Source organism: Bos indicus, chromosome 10, assembly GCF_029378745.1.
Source record: "Bos indicus isolate NIAB-ARS_2022 breed Sahiwal x Tharparkar chromosome 10, NIAB-ARS_B.indTharparkar_mat_pri_1.0, whole genome shotgun sequence".
NCBI lineage: Eukaryota > Metazoa > Chordata > Mammalia > Artiodactyla > Bovidae > Bos > Bos indicus.
This window is the reverse complement of record NC_091769.1, coordinates 9559516-9583708: the sequence shown is the minus strand read 5'-3', so window position 1 is coordinate 9583708 and position 24193 is coordinate 9559516. Positions and strand designations below refer to the sequence as shown.

At 40.2% G+C, this 24193-nt stretch overlaps 2 protein-coding genes across 9 annotated transcripts in view; one reads left to right on the top strand and one right to left on the bottom strand.

Moving 5' to 3' along the window:
- LHFPL2 (LHFPL tetraspan subfamily member 2) overlaps positions 1-4935 on the top strand; it is a 174349-nt gene extending 169414 nt beyond the window's left edge. For all 5 annotated transcript variants that reach the window (XM_070796868.1, XM_070796870.1, XM_070796869.1 and 2 more), the window contains one exon: positions 802-4935. In XM_070796868.1, the coding sequence (XP_070652969.1) occupies positions 802-1058 (257 nt within the window). In that variant the 3' untranslated portion in view covers positions 1059-4935. The remainder of the gene's footprint in view (positions 1-801) is intronic.
- Positions 1-24193, bottom strand: part of SCAMP1 (secretory carrier membrane protein 1) — a 148660-nt gene that overhangs the window by 15344 nt on the left and 109123 nt on the right. For 2 of the 4 annotated variants that reach the window (XM_019968086.2, XM_019968088.2), the window contains 2 exons: positions 14281-14431; positions 7638-7736 (listed from right to left, as the gene is read on the bottom strand). In XM_019968086.2, coding sequence (XP_019823645.1) covers positions 7675-7736; positions 14281-14431 — 213 coding nt within the window. In that variant the 3' untranslated portion in view covers positions 7638-7674. Of the gene's footprint in view, positions 1-7637; positions 7737-11600; positions 14432-24193 lie in introns of those variants that run through there. The other 2 variants (XM_019968087.2, XM_019968089.2) reach the window with 1 other exon arrangement.

Genomic DNA, 24193 nt, shown 5'->3' with positions numbered 1-24193 from the left:
TTGCCAACCTCTGCCTTACTGCATGGAGAAGGTGATGGCACCCCACTCCAGTACTTCACCTGGAAAATCCCATGGATGGAGGAGCCTGGTAGGCTGCAGTCCATGGGGTCGCTAAGAGTCAGACACGACTGAGTGACTTCCCTTTCACTTTTCAATTTCATGCATTGGAGAAGGAAATGGCAACCCACTCCAGTGTTCTTGCCTGGAGAATCCCAGGGACGGGGGAGCCTGGGGGCTGCCGTCTGTGGGATCACAGAGAGTCGGACACAACTGAAGTGACTTAGCAGCAGCAGCAGCAGCCTTACTGCAAGACGAGCCCTATGGGAGGAAGTAGTAACAGAGTCACCTGCTTTCCTAGAAGAGAAATTACTAGTGGGTTCACATTCTGACACGTACATACGAGGCTAAAGTGAAAGTCACTCAGTTGTGTCCGACTCTCTTTGCAACTCCATGGACTACACAGTCCATGAAATTCTCCAGGCCAGAATACTGGATCTTTCCAACCCAGGAATCGAACCCAGGTCTCCCGCCTTGCAGGTGGATTCTTTACTAGCTTCCATAAGGGAAGCCCCGAGGCTAAAAGTATTCCTAATAAAGTGACTATCTTGATCAGGCCAGGTTAGTTGCACAGAACAGTACTGACACTCGCAGAGTCTGGTCCTGGAAGCAGACTCAGTATCGTTCTGCTACTGCAGCCCGGACCCCACAGGCCAGAGCAGGCACATCAGATAACCATCACACAGACAGTACCGTCACTCACTCGCCACGGGGTTTTCATCTGTTCTCTCTTCTGCCCTGCAGGCCTCTTCCTCATCCTGGGCTTGATACTCTACCCCGCTGGCTGGGGCTGTCAGAAGGCCATAGGCTACTGCGGACACTACGCGTCGGCCTACAAACCTGGAGACTGCTCGCTGGGCTGGGCCTTCTACACCGCCATCGGGGGCACGGTGCTCACCTTCATCTGCGCTGTCTTCTCCGCCCAAGCGGAGATCGCCACCTCCAGTGACAAAGTACAGGAAGAAATCGAAGAGGGGAAAAACCTCATCTGCCTCCTTTAGTTTGGAAGAGACATCAACGCCGTTTTCTTGCTCACCGTAACCTTGTGAAACACTTCACTTCTGGTTCCGTCATTTGGGTCAAGTGAAGAACTAGCCTTTACCTACCGAAGCCACATTCCACAGCCTCCCAGGACCGACGGCAGGCTGCGTCCAGCCACGCCGAGCACTGCACGTGAGGGCCACAGTGCAAATCGTAAGAGATGGAACGAGAAAACCGCACACAAGCCCTGACGTGGAGTTTCGTTCTGTCGGACCCCATCTCCCCCCAAGGCTCAATGAAGGATGATGATCTGACATGAAAGCAACAGGTTCTCTGGTAACAGAAGGGACCACAGGCCGGATCTGCGGGCGGTTTTAGACGTGTGTTCCTGCACAGGCTGTGTGCCGCGGGCATCTCTGCCTCTGGGGCGGGGGCTTTGTTTCCTCTCGTTCTTTCACACTGTCTCCTCTGGGGTCCACAGTGAAGACCGTACATTTACCGGGGACATGCCGTGCGCCACAGGGCACACACCAAGACACTGCCTCTTGCTTGGCTGACCTGAGCAGTCAGCAGGGACAGTGTGGAATTCTACTGTGGGACTTACTCTAGGCTGAACTCCAGAGTCAGGTGGGTCCACTGAACTCTGAGTGTCTAGAAATTTGAGGAGAGAAAGGATGAGGACCTGTCCCACCATGAGAATAAAAGCACAGACAGACTCCTATTAGTAGAGACAGAGTCACTCCACTTCCCAGGCGTAGCACCAGTACTGGCCCAGTCTCCTCTGCCACCAGAAATCCCGTGTTTTCCCCGAGGGCTAGGACTGCGCTTTGACTGCCGGGGGAAACCTCAGTGTTTCCTCCTTCCAGGGACCCAGGTCTCCAGGCTGCTGTGGCTCACTCAGAGAGCATGCCCGAATCCCAGCCCTTGCGGGGAGACCTTTCCCCGCTGTGCGGTAACTAAGCAGCACTCAGCCGTGTTCCCGCCCTCGGCAGCAGCAGATGACAAGGAGCTGGTCACAGGAGTTATGTTTCTGTAGTTACTGGCGTTGGTCCTGGATGCAGACTCAGATATCATTAAATTGCTCTAACCGGTGAGTTTACAGCAAAGGCTTCATTCTCAGGAAAGCATAGAGTAGAAGGTTCATGCAAAAATGAGTGCTCAACCAAGCTCCTAGCACCTGCCTACAACTGTTTACAGAAAGAATGAAACACCACTATTAAAAAGGATCCAGGGGCTTTTAATCTAGTTTCTATAAGTCACCAATATAACTGATTCAGGAAAATGGTATTAGCCATCACTTCAACCTTACCCTGGAATGATCAAAGGGACCAAAGGGAACCTAGCCTGGTATCACCCTGAACTTCAGAATTGCGGGATGCTACAGAGACGCTTCCTTACAACTTAAGCAAATGGGATGGATCCACCAAATTTCTGGAAGGATTAAAAGTATGGGTCTTTTTAGGCTTATGAATCTGCTTACTTGAGGGCTTGCTTTGTTTTGAAAATTTAACAAATAACTAATGAACCTTGTTTGGGCGAGGTATTGTGTGCTAAGCGCCACCAGGCACAGAAGAACCCTGATTCAGATCTTACAACCCTGCCCTGAGTAAAATCATCTTAAAGCTGTGTGAGTCTGAAAACCACGCCTTGCTGCAGAACGAGTAATTGCTTTATATTAATACATAGATGGGATGGAGAACTGAAGTTTTATTCCCGTCTGGCCGTCGGCCTGGACCAGAAACCATTTTATCTCACAGATTATGACCTAAAGGGCAGGAGAGGTAGGGGTGGGGAAACCAGCCTTTAATGAGTTCACCATTCTTAGACCAAAACTGAGAATAAGCAAAGTGTACCTCTGTGACTCTTTTGAAAAACAAAGGGGTAAATATGTGTGCTCACGGCAGCCTGCCTTCCGGACTCGGCAAACAAGACCTGTGTCTGACATCACACAGAAGGAGGTGATGGCGGCCACCGAACAGGGCTCCTGTCCCTGCTGGATAGGGACGCACAAAGTCCTGATGCCATCATACTTATCCCTTTTTAACACTAGGAAATTAATTTAAAAAAAAAAAAAAAGGCAATTCCAAAAATAAAGTTCCCTCCACCAGGCAAATAATCTTGATTAAAAATAATACACATTTTTTTTTCACAAGATTCACTTTTCCTTCTATACAACTTAGAGAATCTATGTTATAATGCTGATTGCACACTCTCACTCTCCTCCCAGAGAAAAGTCATAAGCCTAGAGGATCCTCTGAGCAGGTCCATCATCTTTACTGATTGCTTTTCCACTACGGTGGGGTGGAGGTATATCCCTAGATCACTCTAATAACAAGTCATAAGTGAAAATGTGCCCTCTCTTGGCCAGAAGAAAGTCAGTTGACAGTGTTTACTTCATTGGTCTGAATGTCACAGAAGACCAAAAAAAGCACATGCACACATACACAAAACCCCAAACCACTAAAAACTACTTAAAACACTGATGTGTCAGGCAGAGCACAGATGAAATCTCTCTAGTAGAGAAAGAGTAAAGGTAAAGGTGGGCCTTTTGAACCTGCAAGTCCCTTTAGCCAGGCTTCAGTTGGGATAAACGGAATATCAAAATCTTGCTAGCCTAGATGAAAACTGCATGGCTGTTTAAAAACCACTGAATGGGAGGAATGTGTTAGAAACAGATTGAAAACAATTAGACAATCATTGACCTACATCTATTTTTCTAATAAATTTCTATCAATCACATAATTGCCTCAGTCTAAAAATCTAATATACCTGGACCATCACTGCTACCAGAAAAAGTCTTATTTATTTTTCGCCTGCATTTGTGCTTCAAGTTTTGTGATGGGGCTGGGCTTCTCAACGAACTCCAAGAAGGCAGAAGTGTTTGCTTTGGATTCTGTGGATTCTTTAAACCTGTGTGCTAATTCAACAATCTTCATGAACTGTGTAAGGGTTTTTGTATACTTATCAAACATCTGTGGTGTAATGATCTTTGTGAAACATGTATTCTGTAAAGTGCCATAGTCCTTTTTTTTAATGTGTGTAGCATATTTAAAATATATATTATATATTATACATACACGAGTCTGTGTGAGAGATGTGCAATAACAAAGGTGTATGTATGTTCTGTTTTTTTGGGAACTGGACAGGAGTCAGAACAGAGACTGTTTCTGTTTTGGCAAAGGAGAGTTAAAACATTTTGCCTTCATGGCCTAGTCATTAACCCAGAACAATTCTAATGCTACACAGACCTATGTGAAGAAAAGACTGGTATGAAATCACCTTTCCCTGGGTCTGAATTAATCACTAGACGTATGTGAAAGGTTAGGCTGGCCGGCCGGGCCCAGGTGATGCCAGGCTTTCGTGTGAAATGTGAAGCTGCCGTGTTGCCTTTTCTGTTAGCGTGATAACTAGTCGTTGGTACATAATCACTAAGGAGCTATTTCTTAACCTGCTTGGATAGACCACGTTAATGCTAGACCACTATTTAAGGGCTAATCTCACACCTTCTTAGCCATAAGGGTCTGCTTAGACCAGACCTCTCTGTGCAATAACATATGGCCCCTGGAAATCCCAGGCCTGCATTTGTACCGGGGCAGCACAAGAAGGGCACGACTGGGGTTTCTTCTGAGACTGTGGTGAAGCGCCTTCCAAGGCTGGGGGTCATGCGGTGCTCTGGAGGAACTTGGCACCACTTGATATTATTCAGCAGCCACTTGAGCCAAATATAAAACTGTGTTACCGCTGACGGACTCAATCAGAGCCTTCGAATTTCTGGTCATCCTATTGTAAACTAATACATTATTTGTCTAGCATTGATTAGGTTCCTGTGCATATGTATTTTCACCACATGCTCCCCACCCTCCCCAGATATGAATTAAACCAGATTTTGCAAACTTATTCTCATTCTTTCAAGTCTCATTATATTGTTTCAATATGATGTGTATAATCTGATCAAGAAAATATCTACCAAATTTTAAACATTAGCATATGTGATACTGGTGATAAGATATTCAAGTATTTTAACTCTGCCATTCACTAATAACATATACACCTACCTGATGTTAGCTTTAACATGAAGTATATATTTCTTCCCCTGAGAAGCACTGATGTAAATATAAATAGGAAAAAAAAAATTAAAACCCTCTCATATGCTACTTAGTTATCTAAATTTTGAAGAAATATGGAAATACTTCAAAGTATTGTGACTATAATGTAAAGAAATGTGTACAACAAGGGAAAAGTCAACTGAAGGACACGTTCTCCTCTTCCAACAAGAATACCACAATTAAAAGCCAATCATGGAGCAATATACATCCACATTTCCAGAAGGTAATCCTGCCCATAAAAAGCTTCATCTAGAAACAGGACTCCACTTACAAACTCAAGACACGTACAACCCTTTTCATAAACTCTTATTCAACTCTCCATATCATGTGAAGAACTTAGAACATACAAAAATAGCTTTATTTTCTTGATCTAGAGCCTGTGACAGCTGAAACTACTGTATGCTTTGGCTTCTAGGCATTCGAGACATTTTAACATTCCTGACATGTGCCGGATTTCTAATAGGAATCAACATTAAAAGCTGACAAAATTACCCAAATCAATAAAGGCAAGTTTTTTCCAAACAAATTACAATCTAAATAATCAAGTGAAATTGGACATTTTCAGTTGCTTTCTCAGATGTTATTAACATCTTTTTCAAAAGTTAATCCACAAGACAAAGGACCCTGATTTTATATTTCAGCACAGGCTGGGCAACCCACACCTGTGCTTCACATTTCACCCTGAGTTCTTACTTAGCAATTTTGCTACCAGCTTGATCTTCCATGGCTTGATCTTCCTGGAACACACTGCATTCAACTCATTCCTAGCTCTCCTTAGAAATCTCTGCTTAACATAATAACAGTCTTGACTATCCTGGACATTTCCTTTAAGGGAGCTATTTCAGCAGTTTCCAATAATTCAGTACCTTTTTTTTTTTAACTCCCAAACACTAAAGGGTAAGAGCCTCAAAGCAGATTTCTAGCCTCCTCCCAAAGCAGCCAGTAATGTCTTCATTTCAGGACCCCATTGGTTGCCTCGTCACACAGTTGTGGCCATCTGCGGGTGCCCCTACTCTCTTCCTCACTGCAGCTTCCTCCTCACCCTGGAGAGTTCTCCAAGATAAGTCTTTTAAGACATGACCTGCTCACTTTGCTTAGATACACAGGATGTAAATAAAAGCATAAATGAATAAGAGGAAGTAGTAAAACCACATGGAATAGAAAAATCAATCAAATAATTTGTAGCTCTTTGACTTTTTATAGTCAAATATCCTGAAAAATCTAGTATCTATACAAGCAGTCCACCATGGGCATATGTTTGGGAGAAACCACTAAACTTTACCCTTAAGAGAAGGAAGCCCGAATGAAGGCAGGAGATAGTGAAGACAATGAGATGAAGAGATGTTAGGGAGAAAGAAGGGACAGCTTGGGGAGCGATGAGAAGCAGTTCAGGGAGTAGGGGAAGGAGTCTAAGATGGTTTGGGCACTGGGCAGAACGCGGTGCCTTCCCCCAGATCAGGAAGCCAGCGGGACTGGGACAGTGAAGGCATGAAGGTTCAGCCTAGGCTGCCAACGTGAAGTCCCATGCGCAGCTAGAAACACACGGTGGAGAGAAGACCAGCTGGGTGACAGAGACTTGGGAGTCTTCAACATGGACAGGCAGTAAGAACTTTTAACCTTTATACATGTTTCATGGGCTGGTACTGTGCTAAGCACTTCTTTTTAATTCATTTATTCATTAAAACCTTGTGAGTAGAAACTAATATCCTCATTTTATAGATATATTAACTGTCACCCAAGTAACTTAACTGAGGTTAAGTAATTTATCCCACATGAAAAAGCTGGTAAGTGGCAAAGCCCAAGTTCAAATACAGGTTTGACACCAAAGACTACATTCTCCAACAGCTGTAGTTTCTTTCTACCCATAAGAGAGAAAACAAATACAAACCCCAAGGAGACAACCAACATCTCTGCATACTAAACTCTTAGAATAACTTCCAAATTTAACTCCAAAAAAGCCACACCATGAGATGACAACTGATGAAAACACTGCTCCCTTTCAGAGAAAAACCTGGTAATTTTTCATACTTTCCAAGATGACAACATATATCTCAATTTGCTCAATCTAGAGAACAGCATTAAAAATTCATCAAGTATATGACAGTGATAAAAAATGATAGTTTTATTATAAACAATCTGTATATAGCACAGGGAACTATATTCAATATCCTGGGATAAACCATATGGAAAAAGAATATTTTTTTAAATGTATATATATGTGTAACTGAGTCACTTTGCTGCACAGCAGAAATAAACACAAAATTGTACTTTTCAACTATACTTCCATAAAAAAATTATAAATAATCTCTCATCAAGAATAAGCAGCCATTATGATTACATAAGGGGCCTATTTTCTTCATAGCTAATATGACAATTAAATGAGGATTTGTTTGCAACTTAAGTTTCTCCAAACACACACACACCCACACGCACACACGCCAAGGATCACTGAGGAAGCAGCACTGCTGTGAGGAGCAGGCAGCAGGTACTTACCCACAGGTTGTGGAGGTAGGCCTTGGTCTGCAGATTTTCAAAAATACACGCTGTACTTTTTTTCTTGATTACTGAATTGTTTTCTAGAGTCCATTGTCCCTAGAGGATGGATATGAGTTACTGGAAATGTGGAAGATGGAAAAGAGAGAACTGGAGAGAGGTGGCACCGGGTGGTGGAAGCAACCCCACATTTGCCAAGAATCGGGGGCCTGTGCTGGCTGCCTCTCCCCTGCCACCGCCACCACTCACTGAGTGACTGGGGTGATTTCCTATTCCTCTAAAACGGGGCCCAAGAACAGAAATTCCAGCACAGGCTTGGTGTGAGGGTTAAGTAACCGACTTAAGTGAAGCATTTAGTACAGTTTCTGATATACAGAAAGTCCCCAATAGTATGTTATTTTTAGAAAAAAGTTAAAAGAATCTTCTGTCCAGACTAATATCATTTAGAGTCGATCTTAAAAATGAAGCATTGTCCTAAAAACTGTGAAGAATAATATAACCTGTTGTTAAACCCAATCTAGTTTTTACCTAGAGAGCCTCAGTGGATTGGCTACCTTGGCCAGCAATTTTTTTTCCATCCTGTACTAGTCATCTTTAGCTTAGGGCTTTCAGCAAGTAGAAGATTCCTCTGTAGATACAAGATACGTGGTCACTCCTATTTATAAACAAGGAGTATCAGCTGAGCCCATCATCTGTGGGAAACCAGAATGCTCAGAAAACCCTCCGATTATTTGTTAAAGCCTACTGATGCCAAAGCCTTCTTAGAAAAGGAACATCCAATCACAGCACAGTGTAAATAAAGATGGAGATGGAGGGCGTAAATTGATACAATTTTCTGGAGAGCAATTTGACAATGCACATCCAAGATCATAAAAATCTATACTTACACTTTGACCAAGCATATTGTCCTAAGGAAAGAACACAAGCTTGGGTCTGCAATTTAGCAATAATATATTTCTTGGTAAGTTATTTATAATAAAAAAGAAAAAAACTGAAATTCAGAACCTAAAAGAGTAACAGGATTTGAAAAATAACATGTGATACATGCATATACAGCCGCTGTTACAGAACTAATTCATCAATAGGAAAAATTCAACATATTTATATCAGAATTGGAAAAAAGATTACAAACCATTGTGTAAGTTAAAATTCTCTAGCAAAAAGCCATAGGAAATCAACTCAAGATAGCTCAGAAGGAAAAGGGTAAGAATATTACTTGGAGAATGTGATATCCAGCTAACAAAAAAGGGGTGAACAGCCAGGCCTCACAAAAGAAACAGAGAGCTGGTAAGGCCTTTCCTATGTCCTTCATCTGACTTCTTCTGCATGTCTGCTTCATTCTCCACTTTGAGCACACATCAGTTTTCTGGTAACTCTTTCAAAGTCTTGGCAGAATATGATTATCCACATGGCCCAACTCTGAAACAGTATAATTCTAGACAAATCTACTTTCAGAGTAAAAATTTAATGAGCCATGTATGAGTCCACTATGGCCAGGTGACATCCGGTGCCAATGTGGTCTTCAGGGGTCCAAAGAAATGGGGTTTGTGAAAGCTAGACAGAACTCCTTAAAAGACCAATTACAAGGCTGTAGAGGGAAATCTTATTTCTTAATTTTAGGGGAAAAAGTGGCCTTCCTGGAAAATTAACGGAAAGAAATGAACCAAATTTTAACAGTACCTATTTGTGGGTATAAAATTATGAACCACTGTAACTCCTTTTGCTGTAAATATTTTTTTTAATTTATATGAAATGTAATTTTAATTTTATAAATAAGTTAATTTTAAAAGCTTAACTAGCAGGTCATTATGATATAATACCAAGTAAGGGAAAAACAGGATAAAAATTCCCACTATTTATATCCTTTAACTATATAAAATATGTATGTATACAAAAAGAAAGGAAAAAGTACAGTAAGCATTAAAAGTGGTATCTCTAGATGAGAAAAATTACATATTGCTTTATTTTCTCACTTATTTTCCACATTTTTCAGTAGTCCTACAACAGATACACATTTCTTTCATACTAGAAGAAAACTAGTTGGAGGGATGTGTATGCCCAGTGGGCTCAGTTTTTGCGTAGGAGACAATAATGTTGTGGGAACTTCTGTAACCACCAGAAGAAAAACAGTTATTCGGGGCATTTTCTTCCTGAATAATAATGTAAACTGTCACGGTAACAACGACTCATGACCATGATTTATCTTGAGAATTACTGGCCCACAAAATTTTTAAAGAGTTCTGGAGGAATTCTAGGATTAAAGCTAAGTACTATAAAACAAAGAGTTAAATAAAATGTGCATTCTATGGTTCTACAAATTCAACTGTTTAAATGTACAAAAGATAATAGTCAACACATGAAACACTATAAGGCAGAAGAGGATTAACGACTTTCTATCTCCAGTAAAGATAAAATGGGTTTAGTGGCAGAAGAATTTTAACTACACCATCAGCTACGCCAACTCCAGAAAGTTATGAGCTGAAAAATAAATCAAGATTTAGATAAAATTTAACACTCACTGCACTGTTACCTGCTGGCTCCTATGCCCCTTGCCATTTGAAAACATAAACAGTGCTGATGAAAATTCTCTAAGTTGAAGGCTTTGTCTTATCAAAACCACATAGTTAAACTGTAAATATGAAGCCCACAAGAGGGGTAAGAACACTAGAGGGGAGCCTTTCCCTATTTTGCTAGAATCTTCTAATCAAGGACATCTATTGTATTTATCTAGGATAGATTAGAGGCAACATCTGGCTAGCTTAGAAATTTTCTACAGATTCCTTTCTATCTTTCTATAGATTGTGATAAATCTTAAAGTTTAAAAATACTCATTCTTAACAAAAAGTGTGCTGTTGTATAAAATGTACCCTAAAATTCTGGTAGAAATACTTCACTTACCATAATATTTAACCACCGAGATACAACCTTTTAGTTTAATAAACAAGTATTATAAAAAATTCTAGTGTTTTAAAACATACAGTTCTACTCTAAATAAATTTATACTATGGCACTTGAAAAATCTATCAAAGTACAGATTTTTAAACATCCTCAATTATTTTTACATTAACCGCTTTTATTTCACCTCTAAAGTTCTTAATCACAAGGAATCAGTAAATTCCTTTAAACATTTAGCTTAAGGAAAAAATGAAAGAATCACAGTGCAATGATGAGTGACAGCACAGAAATTCTAATAAGGGAAAACTGCACAAAAATGCAACAGATTCTGTACAGAAACAGTGTAGATTTTTACCAATAAAAATGCAAAATTAGGTGCTAATGCCAGTGTTTTCAGAAAAAGATAAAGCAATAACTATAAAAAGCATTATGTACTACAAACGATTTACAGAAGCTAAAACTTAATTAAACATAAACTCCCTCTAAAATGCAAACCATACATTGTATCAACATGATTTACAAAAGGCCTATATCCAGTGAAAGTCCAAAGTCACTTTTAGGTAACACCCAGAAAACTAAAATGCTGTTCCTATTTTAATTTAACATGAATTTCTCAAATGAGATTCACCATGAACACTTTTTTTAGACTATATTTTTTATATCCTCTTTAGATAATCAGATGAAAAATCCAACAATACACAAATTGGTACTTACATCAGTACATAAAACAACAACAGGTAGTGAGTTTAGGGAACAGAAAACAAGCCCAATCGCGTCAACACAATACTAGAACAGAGGCGTCCATGTGAGCCCGCAGGGGAGGTCTGGGCCACAACACGGGTTTTCTGTTTTCAATCTAGCTTCTAGTCTGCGTATTTTGACCTTACAGTGGTCAAACTATTTAACTAGTGAATCTCATGTTCCACTACCTACAAAGGTCTAAAGCAACAGAAGAACTGTCATGTCATTTTAAAAAATCAAATGTGGTATTTCTATATACATTGAGTCCTCTGTATAATTACTGCCTCTGAAGTGCTAATACAGTATTTAAAATTACACAAACAAACATCCAGTAAACAGCATTTTATTTTATGACACTCTGTGTTAATACAATAAATATACAAAACTTCCAAACCACCGAAAACATGCAACAGTAGAGGGACAGATGGAGGGCATTTATATAGAACCATGACAATCACCATAATGGCAGCGCAATAGTACTCATTGACAAAATATACAGACATCCTTAGATAAATAATCCAAGTTCCAAATTAAACACCACTGAGCAATGATTTTCCAGTGTTCAAACTTTCGTTTGAAATAAAATAGCCAAAACAATACTACAAACTGAAAACTGACGTGGCTCCTTACAATGTGAAGACCATTTCATGATTGTGATACTGGGTAATACTAATATCAAATATAAACCACTAACAAATGCCAATCTTTTACTGAGTGCAAATGTGACTATTTACTAATAGTTGTTAAGAGAATAGAGATTATAAGAATTAAAAACTCCTCTACCTTATCAAACTGTTAAGCAGTGCCATCATTTTAATGCACATTTATGTTTTTAAAAAACATTTTTCTCTTTATAAGCTTGTATTAACCCAAATAACTGGAATTTAAAACAACACTTCCGCCATCCAAACAAAAAAAAAAGGTACTGTTGGTTGTAATTATTCTTTGCTACTTAGCAATAGAGGATTTCTACAGAAGAGAGAGAAGCATTCATAATTCTTGAAGAAAAGTATTGATATCTCAGTATTCTTCAAAAGTCTCTATGATAAAGTTTTCATCTGTAGTTTAAGGAGAAACAAAAGGAACTTGAAAGATAATGACAGACCTAAGTGCTTTTGTTGTATTTTGTGGTTAATGTTTTGAATATTTGTAAAATCCACGCTCAACAAAGCATACTGATGAAACATTTTTCAGTAAGATTATAGGCTCTAAAAAACTTGAATGGGCTTATTTGGTTGAGAAAGTAGGTAGAGATTATCACTGATCAGAAATATTCATAAAAACAGCTTTAAATTCATACTCTGAATCCTATTTTCATCAGAGTAAAAGAAATATCTTCCAAGTATATTACTTCAACAAAGCCCCAAATAAATCAAATGTAAACACCATCTGGATGAAGCTGAGTTATACCTAGCATCACTCAAAGCTTCTTTCATAAATAGGAGAATTTACCTTCCTACCTCTAGGATGAAACTCATTTTAACTCCAAATTTGGGGGGAAGAATAAAAATGATTTAACCATTTACACCCAGCTGATTTTTTAGTATCAAATAATATAATCCAACAGACTACCCCTTCCTTAAAATCAAATTGCATACAACATACTCATTATTCTGCAATCTGAGGTCTGCTAATGACTTCCAAAACAATAGTACTATGACTTTACAAGTGTCTTTGAGGCATTTAATCAGTTATTAAAAATGATTCAAAGTTTCAATCCAAGTATACTATAAGAATGAAGTCCTGTGCTGCATAGTAACAATTTTAACATGATTATGTTCATAATTAATGCATTCAACTATATCTGTATTTTCTTGCTTGGTTCAAGTTAAATGTTTTATTTTTTCTATTGCTACAGATTTTAGTGTGTTCAGTGTGTCTCAAAAATTCAAAGACTGAGGTGCATTAGGGATTCAAGTATAGTGAAGTATCAGGGTCTTTTTAATGCCAACTAGACATGAGAGGCTAAAAAAAATAATATCTTAAATACTGTTATGTTCTTTCAGGACATGGAGTCAGGCTAGACTTTAACACCTCTGTTAAAAAGTACACAAGCATACCCCAAAAGAGAGCTGCCCAACACAAGCTCAGTTCAATTAAAAAGAGTAGCCACAAGAATATACCAAAGTTTCCAAACAGTAATATTTTACTATGGCATGAATACTGAAAATTAAAAACAAAAAGGTATTATCATCACTACATCCTATTCCACCAATTATCTACTTTTTTTGGATAATGCACTGCATATTATATTATATCTTCATATTACATCCCAGTACATTTTTATTTAAAAGAAAGTATTATAGAAAATCATTTCTATGATTCTATAAACAAGTCCCCAATCCTACAACCATAAGCAGTGCATAACCCAAAATACTAATTCTTTTAAGAAACATGGTATCCATGCAAGATCAGAGATTGATTATCAAAATATCAACTACTCTAAATAAAGAAAATAAAAAGATAAAATTTACATTATCTGCTTTGAAAAGCACAGGCTCTTCACCGGTGACTGAAACCGCTAAAAAGCAAGCCAATTTAAAAGTCCCTAAATTTCAGATGTCCTATTTCTTTCAATATAAATAAGGAAAAGGAATGAAGCATTGCTTTACTGCTCAAATGTGTAATTTTTATGTCTAAGATTCTGGACAGAAGGACTGCAGCAAGTACTAAGTGCATTTTCTAGTAAGTGCCATGTTAATTTCAGTGTGTCACCACTGAAATAATTCGCTGAATATTCATCCCCCCAAAAATATGGAGAATGTTTATTTTGTATGTAATATTTTTTCTGCAAGGGGCACTGAACTATTGAGAAACTGTCAGGTAAATAATAAGACGAGGAAGTTTTTCTGCTTTTAGCCCATGCACAAGAGATTAGGAAATATACGTGCTGTGTGTACTGTGTGTTTGGAACAAAAAAAAAAATGTATAGAATACAGTAACTAGAGAAAAAAGTACAATCAAAAGGTAACAGTGCGTTGTCGGAAGACTCTCTAAATTTGGTTACCCTTGAACGCATTCTGAGCTGCACTGCTCGCTGCAGTTGAAGCTGCGTTTGCGGCCGCGGTCTGGACAGTTTTGTTGGACATCACACCTGTTGCAAACTCCTGCTGGGCCTTCTCAAAACTAGCACCTGTTGTGCGATACAGTCCATGTACCTAGGGAGGCACAAAAAAGTGGGAGAAGATGAGTGGTAATCTTACATGTTCTTTAGCAACAGCTCTTCAATTAGTCTCAACATGACTCAGAGATACAAAGAATAGATGTGAGGCAGGAGTCCTAAGATCAAGGACATCAGCCCCAACACTGGAACACGACACTGCATGTAAATATTTTCTTAAAACAGATTTTTCCTTTTTATCTGCAATGCAGAAGAGATAATTATGCCTATGCCAAACCAAGAATAATTTAAAAAACAGCTTAACCAAAAGCAAAAAGCTATGCTTTCCACTGTACCAAGTTAAGATATTTACATCCTTAAAAAGACTGGTTTAAACATAACAAATCCCTTAGGATTATACAGTGGAAATGGCAAATAGATTCAAGGGATTAGATCTGATAGAGTACCTGAAGAACTATAGATGGAGGTTGCACAGCAGGCAAAGATGAAAACCATCCCCAAGAAAAAGAAATTAAAAAGGCAAACTGGTTGTTTGAGAAGGCCTTACAAACAGCTATGAAAAGAAGAGAAGTGAAAGGCAAAAGGAAAGGTATACACTTCCGAATGCAAAGTTCCAAAGAACAGGAAGAAGAGATAAGAAAGCAGTCCTAAGTCAACAATGTAAAGAAATAGAGGAAAACAATAGAATGGGAAAGACTAGAGATCTCGTCAGGAAAATTAGAGATACCAAGGGAACTTTTCATGCAAAGATGGGCACAATAAAGGACAGAAATGATACTAACAAAAGCAGAAGATATTAAGAAGAGGTGGAAAGAATATACAGAAGAACTATAAGAAAAAGATATTAATGACCCAGATCACCACAATGGTGTGATCACTCAGCTAGAGCCAGACATCCTGGAGTGTGAAGTCAAATGGGCCTTAAGAAGCATCACTACAAACCAAGCTAGTGGAGGTGATGGAATTCCAGTTGAGCTATTTTAAATCCTAAAAGATGATGCTGTGAAAGTGTTGAACTCAATATGCCAGCAAATTTGGAAAACTCAGCAGTGGCCACAGGACTGGAAAAGGTCAGTTTTCATTTCAATACCAAAGAAGGGCAATGTCAAAGAATGTTCAAACTACTGCACTATTGCACTCATTTCATATGCTAGCAAGGTCATGCTCAAAATCCTTCAAGTTCAGTTCACTTCAGTCGCTCAGTCATGTCTGACTCTTTGCAACCCCACGGACTGCAGTACGCCAGGCCTCCCTGTCCATCACCAACTCCCAGAGTTTACTCAAACTCATGTCCACTGAGTCAGGGATGCCATCCAACCATCTCATCCTCTGTCGTCCCACTTTCCTCCCATCTTCAATCTTTCCCAGCATCAGAGTCTTTTCCAATGAGTCAGTTCTTCACATCACGTGGCCAAGGTATTGGAGTTTCAGCTTCAGGATCAGTTCTTCCGATGAATATTCAGGACTGAGTTCCTTTAGGATGGACTGGTTGGATCTCCTTGCTGTCCAAGGGACTCTCAAGAGTCTTCTCTAACACCACAGTTCAAAAGCATCAATTCTTTGGTGCTCAAATTTCTTTATAGTCCAACTCTCACACCCATACATGACTACTGGAAAAATCATAGCTTTGACTAGATGGACCTTTGTTGGCAAAAAATATCTCTGCTTTTTAATAAGCTGTCAAGGTTGGTCATAACTTTTCTTGCAAGGAACAAGCATCTTTTAATTTCATGGCTGCAGTCACCATCTGCAGTGAGTTTGGAGCCCAAAATAATAAAGTCTCTCACTGTTTCCATCGTTTCCCCATCTATTTGCCATTAAGAGATGGGATGGATGCCATGATCTTAGTTTTCTGAATGTTGCGCTTTAAGCCAGCTTTTTCCCTCTCCTCTTTCACTTTCATCAAGAGGCTCTTTAGTTGTTCTCTTTCTGCCATAAGGGTAGTGTCATCTGCATATCTGAGGTTATTGATATTTCTCCCAGCAATCTTGATTCCAGCTTGTGCTTCATCCAGTCCAGCATTTCTCATGATGTACTCTGCATATAAGCTAAAGAAGCAGGGTGACAACAGCCTTGACTCCTTTCCAGATTTGGAACCAGTATGTTGTTCCATGTCCAGTTCTAACTGTTGTTTCTTGACCTGTATACAGATTTCACAGCAGGCAGGTCAGGTGGTCTGGTATTCCCATCTCTTTCAGAATTTTCCACAGTTTGTTGTGATCCACACAGTCAAAGGCTTTGGCATAGTTAATAAACAGAAGTAGATGTTTTTCTGGAACTCTCTCACTTTTTCAGTGATCCAACAGATGCTGGCAATTTGATCTATGGTTCCACTGCCTTTGCTAAATCCAGCTTGAATATCTGGAAGTCCATGGTTCACGTACTGTTGAAGCCTGCCTTGGAGAATTTTGAGCATTACTTTGCTAGCATGTGAGATGAGTGCAATTGTGCAGTAGTTTGAGCATTCTTTGGCATTGCCTTTCTTTGGGATTGGAATGAAAACTGACCTTTTCCAGTCCTGTGGCCACTGCTGGGTTTTCCAAATTTGCTGGCATATTGAGTGCAGCACTTTCACAGCATCATCTTTTAGGATTTAAAATAGCTCAACTGGAATTCCATCACTTCTACTAGCTTTGTTTGTAGTGATGCCTCCTAAGGCCCACTTGACTTCACATTCCAAGATGTCTGGCTCTAGGTGAGTGATCACACCACTGTGGTTATCTGGGTCATTAAGATCATTTTCGTATAGTTCTTCTGTGTATTCTATCCACCTCTTCTTAATATCTTCTGCTTTTGTTAGTATCATTTCTGTCCTTTATTGTGCCCATCTTTGCATGAAAAGTTCCCTTGGTATCTCTAATTTTCTTGATGAGATCTCTAGTCTTTCCCATTCTATTGTTTTCCTCTATTTGTTCACACTGATCACTGAGGAAGGCTTTCTTACCTCTCCTTGCTATTCTCTGGAATTCTGCATTCAATGTGGTATATCTTTCCTTTTCTCCTTTGCCTTTCACTTCTCTTCTTTTCATAGCTGTTTGTAAGGCCTCCTCAGACAACCATTTTGCCTTTTTGCATTTCTTTTTCTTGGGAATGGTCTCAATCACTGCCTTCTGTACAATGTCACAAACTTCTGTCCATAGTACTTCAGGCACTCTATCAGATCTAATCCCTTGAATCTATTTCTCATGTCCACTGTAAAGTTGTAAGGGTTTTGATTTAGGTCATATTTAAATGGCCTAGTGGTTTTCCCTACTTTCTTCAACTTAAGTCTGAATTTGGCAAGAAGAAGTTTATGATCTGAGCCACAGTCAGCTCCCGAATTGTTTTTGCTGACTGTATAGTTTCTCCATCTTTGCCTGCAAAGAATATAATCAATTTGATTTTGATGTTGACCATCTGGTGATGTCCATGTGTAGACTCTTCTCTTGTGTTGTTGGAACAGGGTGTTTGCTATGACCAGTGTGTTCTCTTGGCAAACTCTGCTAGCCTTTGCCCTTCTTCATTCTGTACTTCAAGGCCAAATTTGCCTGCTACTACTGCAGGTATTTCTTGACTTTCTACTTTTGCATTCCAGTCCCCTATAATGAAAAGGACGTCTTTTTTTTGGGTTAGTTCTAGAATGTCTTGTAGGTCTTCATGCTGCTGCTGCTGCTGCTAAGTTGCTTCAGTCGTGTCCAACTCTGTGTGACCCCATAGACGGCAGCCCACCAGGCTCCTCCATCCATGGGATTTTCCAGGCAAGAGTACTGGAGTGGGGTGCCATTGCCTTCTCCGGTAGGTCTTCATAGGACTGTTCAATTTCAGCTTCTTCCTCATTACTGGTTAGGGCGTAGGCTTGGATTATTGTGATACTAAATGGTTTGCCTTGGAAATGAACTGAGATCATTCTGTCATTTTTGAGACTGAATCCAATTACTGCATTTCGGACTCTCTTGTTGACTATGATGGCTACTTCATTTCTTCTAAGGGATTCTTGGCCACAGAAGTAGATATGATGGTCATCTGAGTTACATTCACCCATTCCAGTCCATCTTAGTTCGCTGATTCCTAAAATGTGTATGTTCACTCTTGCCATCTCCTGTTTGACCACTTCCAATTTGCCTTGATTCATGGACCTGACATTCCAGGTTCCTATGCAATATTGCTCTTAACAGCATCAGACTTTACTTCCATCACCATACATCCACAACTGGGTGTTGTTTTTGCTTTGGCTCCATCTCTTCATTCTTTCTGGAGTTAGTTCTCCACTGATCTCCAGTTGCATATTGGACACCTACCAACCTGTGGAGTTTATCTTTCAGTGTCCTATCTTTTTGCCTTTTTATACTGTTCATGGGGTTCTCAAGGCAAGAATAGTGAAGTGGTTTGCCATTCCCTTCTCCAGTGGACCACGTTTTGTCAGAACTTTCCACCATGACCTGTCTGTCTTGGGTGGCCCTGAACGGCATGGCTCATAGTTTCACTGAGTTAGACAAGGCTACTGTCCATGTGATCAGATTGGTTAGTTTTCCACGACTGTGGTTTTCAGTCTGTCTACTGCAAAATTGCATTTAGAACCAAACCCCGTACTTGCCAGAGACGCTTGGAGGGCTCAAACATAACTTGTGTGCACCAGGACCCAGAGACCCCGCAGAGACTGAGACAGAACTGTGTTTGGGTGTCTCCTGAGGAGGTACGAGTTCGCAGTGGACTGCTGCAGGGGCAGGGGCTCTGGGTGCAGAAGACCTGGGTATGGCATAAGCCCTCTTGGAGGAGGTCACCATTAACCCACCACAGAGCCGCCAGAACTTATACAGGACTGGGGAAACAGACTCTTGGAGGGCACAAACAGAACCCTGTGTGCACCAGGACCCAGGAGAAAGGAGCAGTGACCCCACAAGAGACTGACCCAGACTTGCCCGTGAGGGTCCAGGAGTCTCCGGCCGAGGCGTGGGTTGGTGGTGGCCTGCTGCAGGGCTGGAGGCACTGAGGGTAAAAGTGTGTGCCTGGAACCTTTTGAAGGAGGTTATCTTCATTACCTCCACTATAGTTTGGCCTCAGGTCAAATAGCAGGGAAGGAACACAGCCCTTCCCTTCAACAGAAAATTGATTAAAGATTTATTGAGCATGGCCCCACCCATCAGAACAAGACCCAGTTTCCCACTCTGTCAGTCACTCCCATGAGGAAGCTTCCATAAGCCTCTTATCCTTCTCCATCAGAGGGCAGACAGACTGAAAACCACAATCACAGAAAACTAACCAATCCTTCAAGTTAGGCTTCAACAGTACGTGAACTGAAAATTTCCAGATGTACAAGCTGGATTTAGAAAAGGCAGAGGAACCAGAGATCAAATTGTCAACATTCGTTGGATAATAGAAAAAGCAAGAGAATTCCAGAAAAACATCTACTTTTGCTTTATTGACTACAGTAAAGCCTTTGACTGTGCGGAATGCAACAAACTGTGGAAAATTCTTTAAGAGATTGGAATACCAGACCACCTTACCTGCCTCCTGAGAAACCTATATGCAGGTCAAGAAGCAACAGTTAAAACCAAACATGGAACAACAGACTGGTTCAAAATTAGGAAAGAAGTGTGTCAAGGCTGTATATTGTCACCCCATTTACTTAACTTATGCAGAGTACATCATGCGAAATGCCAGGCTGGATGAATCACAAGCTGAAATCAAGACTGTCAGGAGAAATATCAATAACCTCAGACATGCAGATGACACCACTCTTATGGCAGAAAGTTAAGAGGAACTAAAGAGGCTCTTAATGAGGATGTAAGAGGAGAGTGAAAATGCTAGCTTAAAATTCAACATTCAAAAAACTAGGATCATGGCATCCAGTTCCATCACTTCATGGCAAATAGATGGGGAAACAATGGAAACAGTGACAGACTATACTTTCTTGGGCTCCAAAATCCCTGTGGCCTGTGAGTGTAGCAATGAAATTCAAAGATGCTTGCTCCTTGGAAGCAAAGTTAAGACAAATCTAGATAGAAAGCAGAGACATTACTTCACCAGCAAAGGTCTATACAGTCAAAGCTACAGTTTTTCCAGTAGTCATGTATGGATGTGAGAGTTAGACTATAAAGAAAGCTGAGTGCTGAAGAATTGATGCTTTTGAACTGTGGTGCTGGAGAAGACTCTTGAGAGTCCCTTGGACTGCAAGGAGATCCAACCAGTCCATCCTAAAGGAACTCAGTCCTGAATATTCATTGGAAAGACTGATGCTGAAGCTCCAATACTTTGGCTACCTGATGCAAAGAACGAACACATTGACAAAGATCCTGATGCTGGGAAAGATTGAAGGCGGGAGGAAAAGGGGATAACAGAGGATGAGATGGTTGGATGGCATCACCAACTCAATGGACATGAGTTTGAGCCAACTCCAGGAGATAGGGAAGGATAGGGAAGTCCGGCGTGCTGCAATCCATGAGGTCACAAGGAGCCAGACACGACTGTGCAACTGAACAACAAAAAACACAACAAGAGACATTCTGACTTAACTACATTAACTTACTACCCAAGACAATGCCAAGAAAACAATACCTTACTATTTCTATGTCGTCTACATATACACCACTGACCCTATATATCAAATTGTATCATTTTATCATTTAATGTACCACACAATGTGTATATCCTTAAAGATACTTGTGCTATTCACTCTGTACACTATTTAACATTTTGTGTATGGTCAGGTTTTAAGGGATTTAAGAGGAAATACTTCTGAGAACTATCTGTCCATACTGATTCTTCACTCAAATCTTAGATTCTTACAAGCAGGGTTCAAAAATACTCTATTAGCATCTCTTTCTAAGATGCAATAAACTACGAAGCACATCAATCCATAACATCACCCACTCAATCTAACACAAATTTGAGAAAGGAAATAACAACAAAACATATTAGGACAAATATTTATTTATTACATGCCTACAAACTTGGGGGGAAGAAAGATGAGACACAAAAGTGAACTTGTAATTACACTGCCTTGTGATTAAGGCCTAAATTAGAAGCCTGACTAGAATGTCATCAAAGCAAGTTTGCAGGATGGGGGCAGCGCACCCAAGTCAGCCCTTTCTCCAAGCGCAGAGACATAGGAACTGGTAATTGCGGCTAAGGCAGAGTGAGGGAAAGGCGAAGGAGTCAAATGCTTTCAGGTTAAGCTTAGATACTGAGACACTGTTTCAAGAGAAGAGAGACGACAGGTTGTTTTAGTAGGGAGAGCACACGCTAAGTTCTAAGCATTCATCCATTGCACAAATGTTTATGGAATACCTACTATGAGACTGCCATGGCAGACAGGTGAAAATCTGGTTGGAAGCTAGACAGAAATGGACTAGGGACAGGGACTTGGAAACCAACGGCACATAAATGGTAGCTGCAACTCTGACGTCAGCTAACTGCGCATGGTGAGAGAGCACAGAAAGCAGAAACAAAAGGAAATCAAGCACCGAAGCCTGTTAAGGCACCTGTATTTAAGACATACTCGTAACAACAAGAAATGATTGAGAGAGGAATGAGAAAACCAGGGATCTTTTCACAGATGCCAAGGGAAGAAAGCAGTTTAGGAATGAAGAGCCGTTACGGGAATAAAGGGGTAAAAGCCCCCAGTTCTTCTGATACAGTAGCGGAAGCAAATGCCATATTACTATGGATCAAAGTACTAAAGGGTCAGGGAGAAAAAGAGCACTCAAATACCTATACGGTTGAATCTTAAAATTCTGTTAGTACCAAGGCAGTATCATAAATATGGCACTATTTTTATTCCTTTCCCAACCAAGTTCTTTTATAAAAAATATATGAGCAGATAAATTACTACACCTATGTTCAAGCAATTTATCTCATAACGAGTACATATAATTACATCCTACAAATTAAATGTATTACAGAAATCTAATAAACCTTTTTTACTTATCTGTCTTTCCCCTTTACCCTCCCCCCTGTCCCCCTCAATTTATGGGCATGTAATTAACAAACATTTGTTCTAACTTGCTTATTCCTTTTTTAAAATTTATATTAAATTGAGTGGCTGATATTATATCCTAGTGGACTTTACGGTTTAATTACTTAAAATGTAACGCATAGCCCCACAGAGCAGGGAGGGAAGGGAGGTAGGAATAACACAGTTTTCAATGATCTGTATTTGTACAGACCCAGGGAGCCACCTAGAGGGAAAACAGTACCTATGTATCGTGCACAATGCTCAAACACTGGTTTAAGCCACAATATCCATGTGAAAGGGTGATTCCTCATTTCAGTGTCCCAGCAAAATGGGCTACTTACAAGGTTCAACATCGCAAAAAGCTTACCATTTCCCTGTTATGTTTCAGTGAAACCTATTAATAACATACTCCTTAAGAAATCGGAAATACAGTTTTAAGGTAAAGCAATGTAATTAAAAACAAAAACAAAAACTGAACAACTGAAATACTTGCTATTTCTTCTGCTTATGAGAACTGCACTAACCTACATATTTCGTCCTAGGAGTATCACAGAAAAGACACTAGATTTTATATCTACTGATTCCACTACTTTCTACAGGGCTGGACACCACTGAAAACCTCAAGTTAACTTCCAATACAACAAAGAATACTTCTTATCTCTCAGAGTTTTCCTGAGGATCAAATGAGAACACGCTAGATGAGTAAAACTCAAAATAAACTTTAAAATGTCTGCCAAAGTGCCACATTCATGCTAAGTCGCTTCAGTTGTGTTCGACTCTTTTTGGACTGTAGCCTACCAAGCTCCTCTCTCTGTCCATGGCATTCTCTGGAGTGGGTTGCCATGCCCTCCTCCAGGGAATCTTCCCGACCCAGGGATCAAACTCGTGTCTCTTACATCTCCTGCGTTGGCAGGCGGGTTCTTTACACACTAGTGTCATCTGAGAAGTCCAACATGTGAGACACAACTCCAGAGAGAATTCTGCATCCTTCATTTATCTTCAAAAATACCTTAGTGTACAACATGGTTGAATGACATGCAAAATATTATATACTGTGGAAATTTAAAAATCATGGTACTTTATTTAAATAAAACAATTCACGTGTATTATTTCCATTAAAGCTTCTGGAACACCATGTCAAGAAACTATCTTCTTGGGTGGCAGAGAAGGAAAATGCTGAGCTCATCTTCTCCCACAGGCGAACCCACCTTAGAGCTACTTACAAACCAACTATTAATGAGAAATACCTGAAGACTAGCAGACAAGATCTACTAAAAGTAAAGCTATAAAGAAGGAAGCAAATGAAGATGATAATAGAGGCACAGATGCAGTACAGTCAAGGCCTACCACCCTGGGTGGGTGACCTGTAAACGGGAGGAGAATTAGAATCACAGAGATTCTCCCTGAGAAGTGAGGTGGTCCAGTCCCACACTGGGTTCCTGATCAGGGAAGGTGAGCCCCCAGAGCTTCTGGTTTTGAAGGCCAGCAAGGCTTGCTTTCTGAGGAGCCAGAGGGCTGCAGGAAACAGAGCTGCTGATGTTGTTCAGTCCTGCTCAGTCGTGTCTGACTCTTTGCGACCCCATGGACTGCAGCATGCCAGGCTTCCCTGTCCCTCACTATCCTATCTTCTGGAATTTGCTCAGATTCAGGTCCACAGAATCACTAATGTTATCTAACCATCTCATCCTCTGCCACTCCCTTTTTCTTTTGCCTTCAATCTTTCCAAGCATCAGGGTCTTTTCCAATGAGTCAGCTCTTTGCATCAGGTGGCCAAGGTACTGGAGCTTCAGCGTCAGGATCAGTCATTTCAGTGAATATTCAGGGTTGATTTCCTTTAGGATTGATTGGTTTGATCTCCTTTCTGTT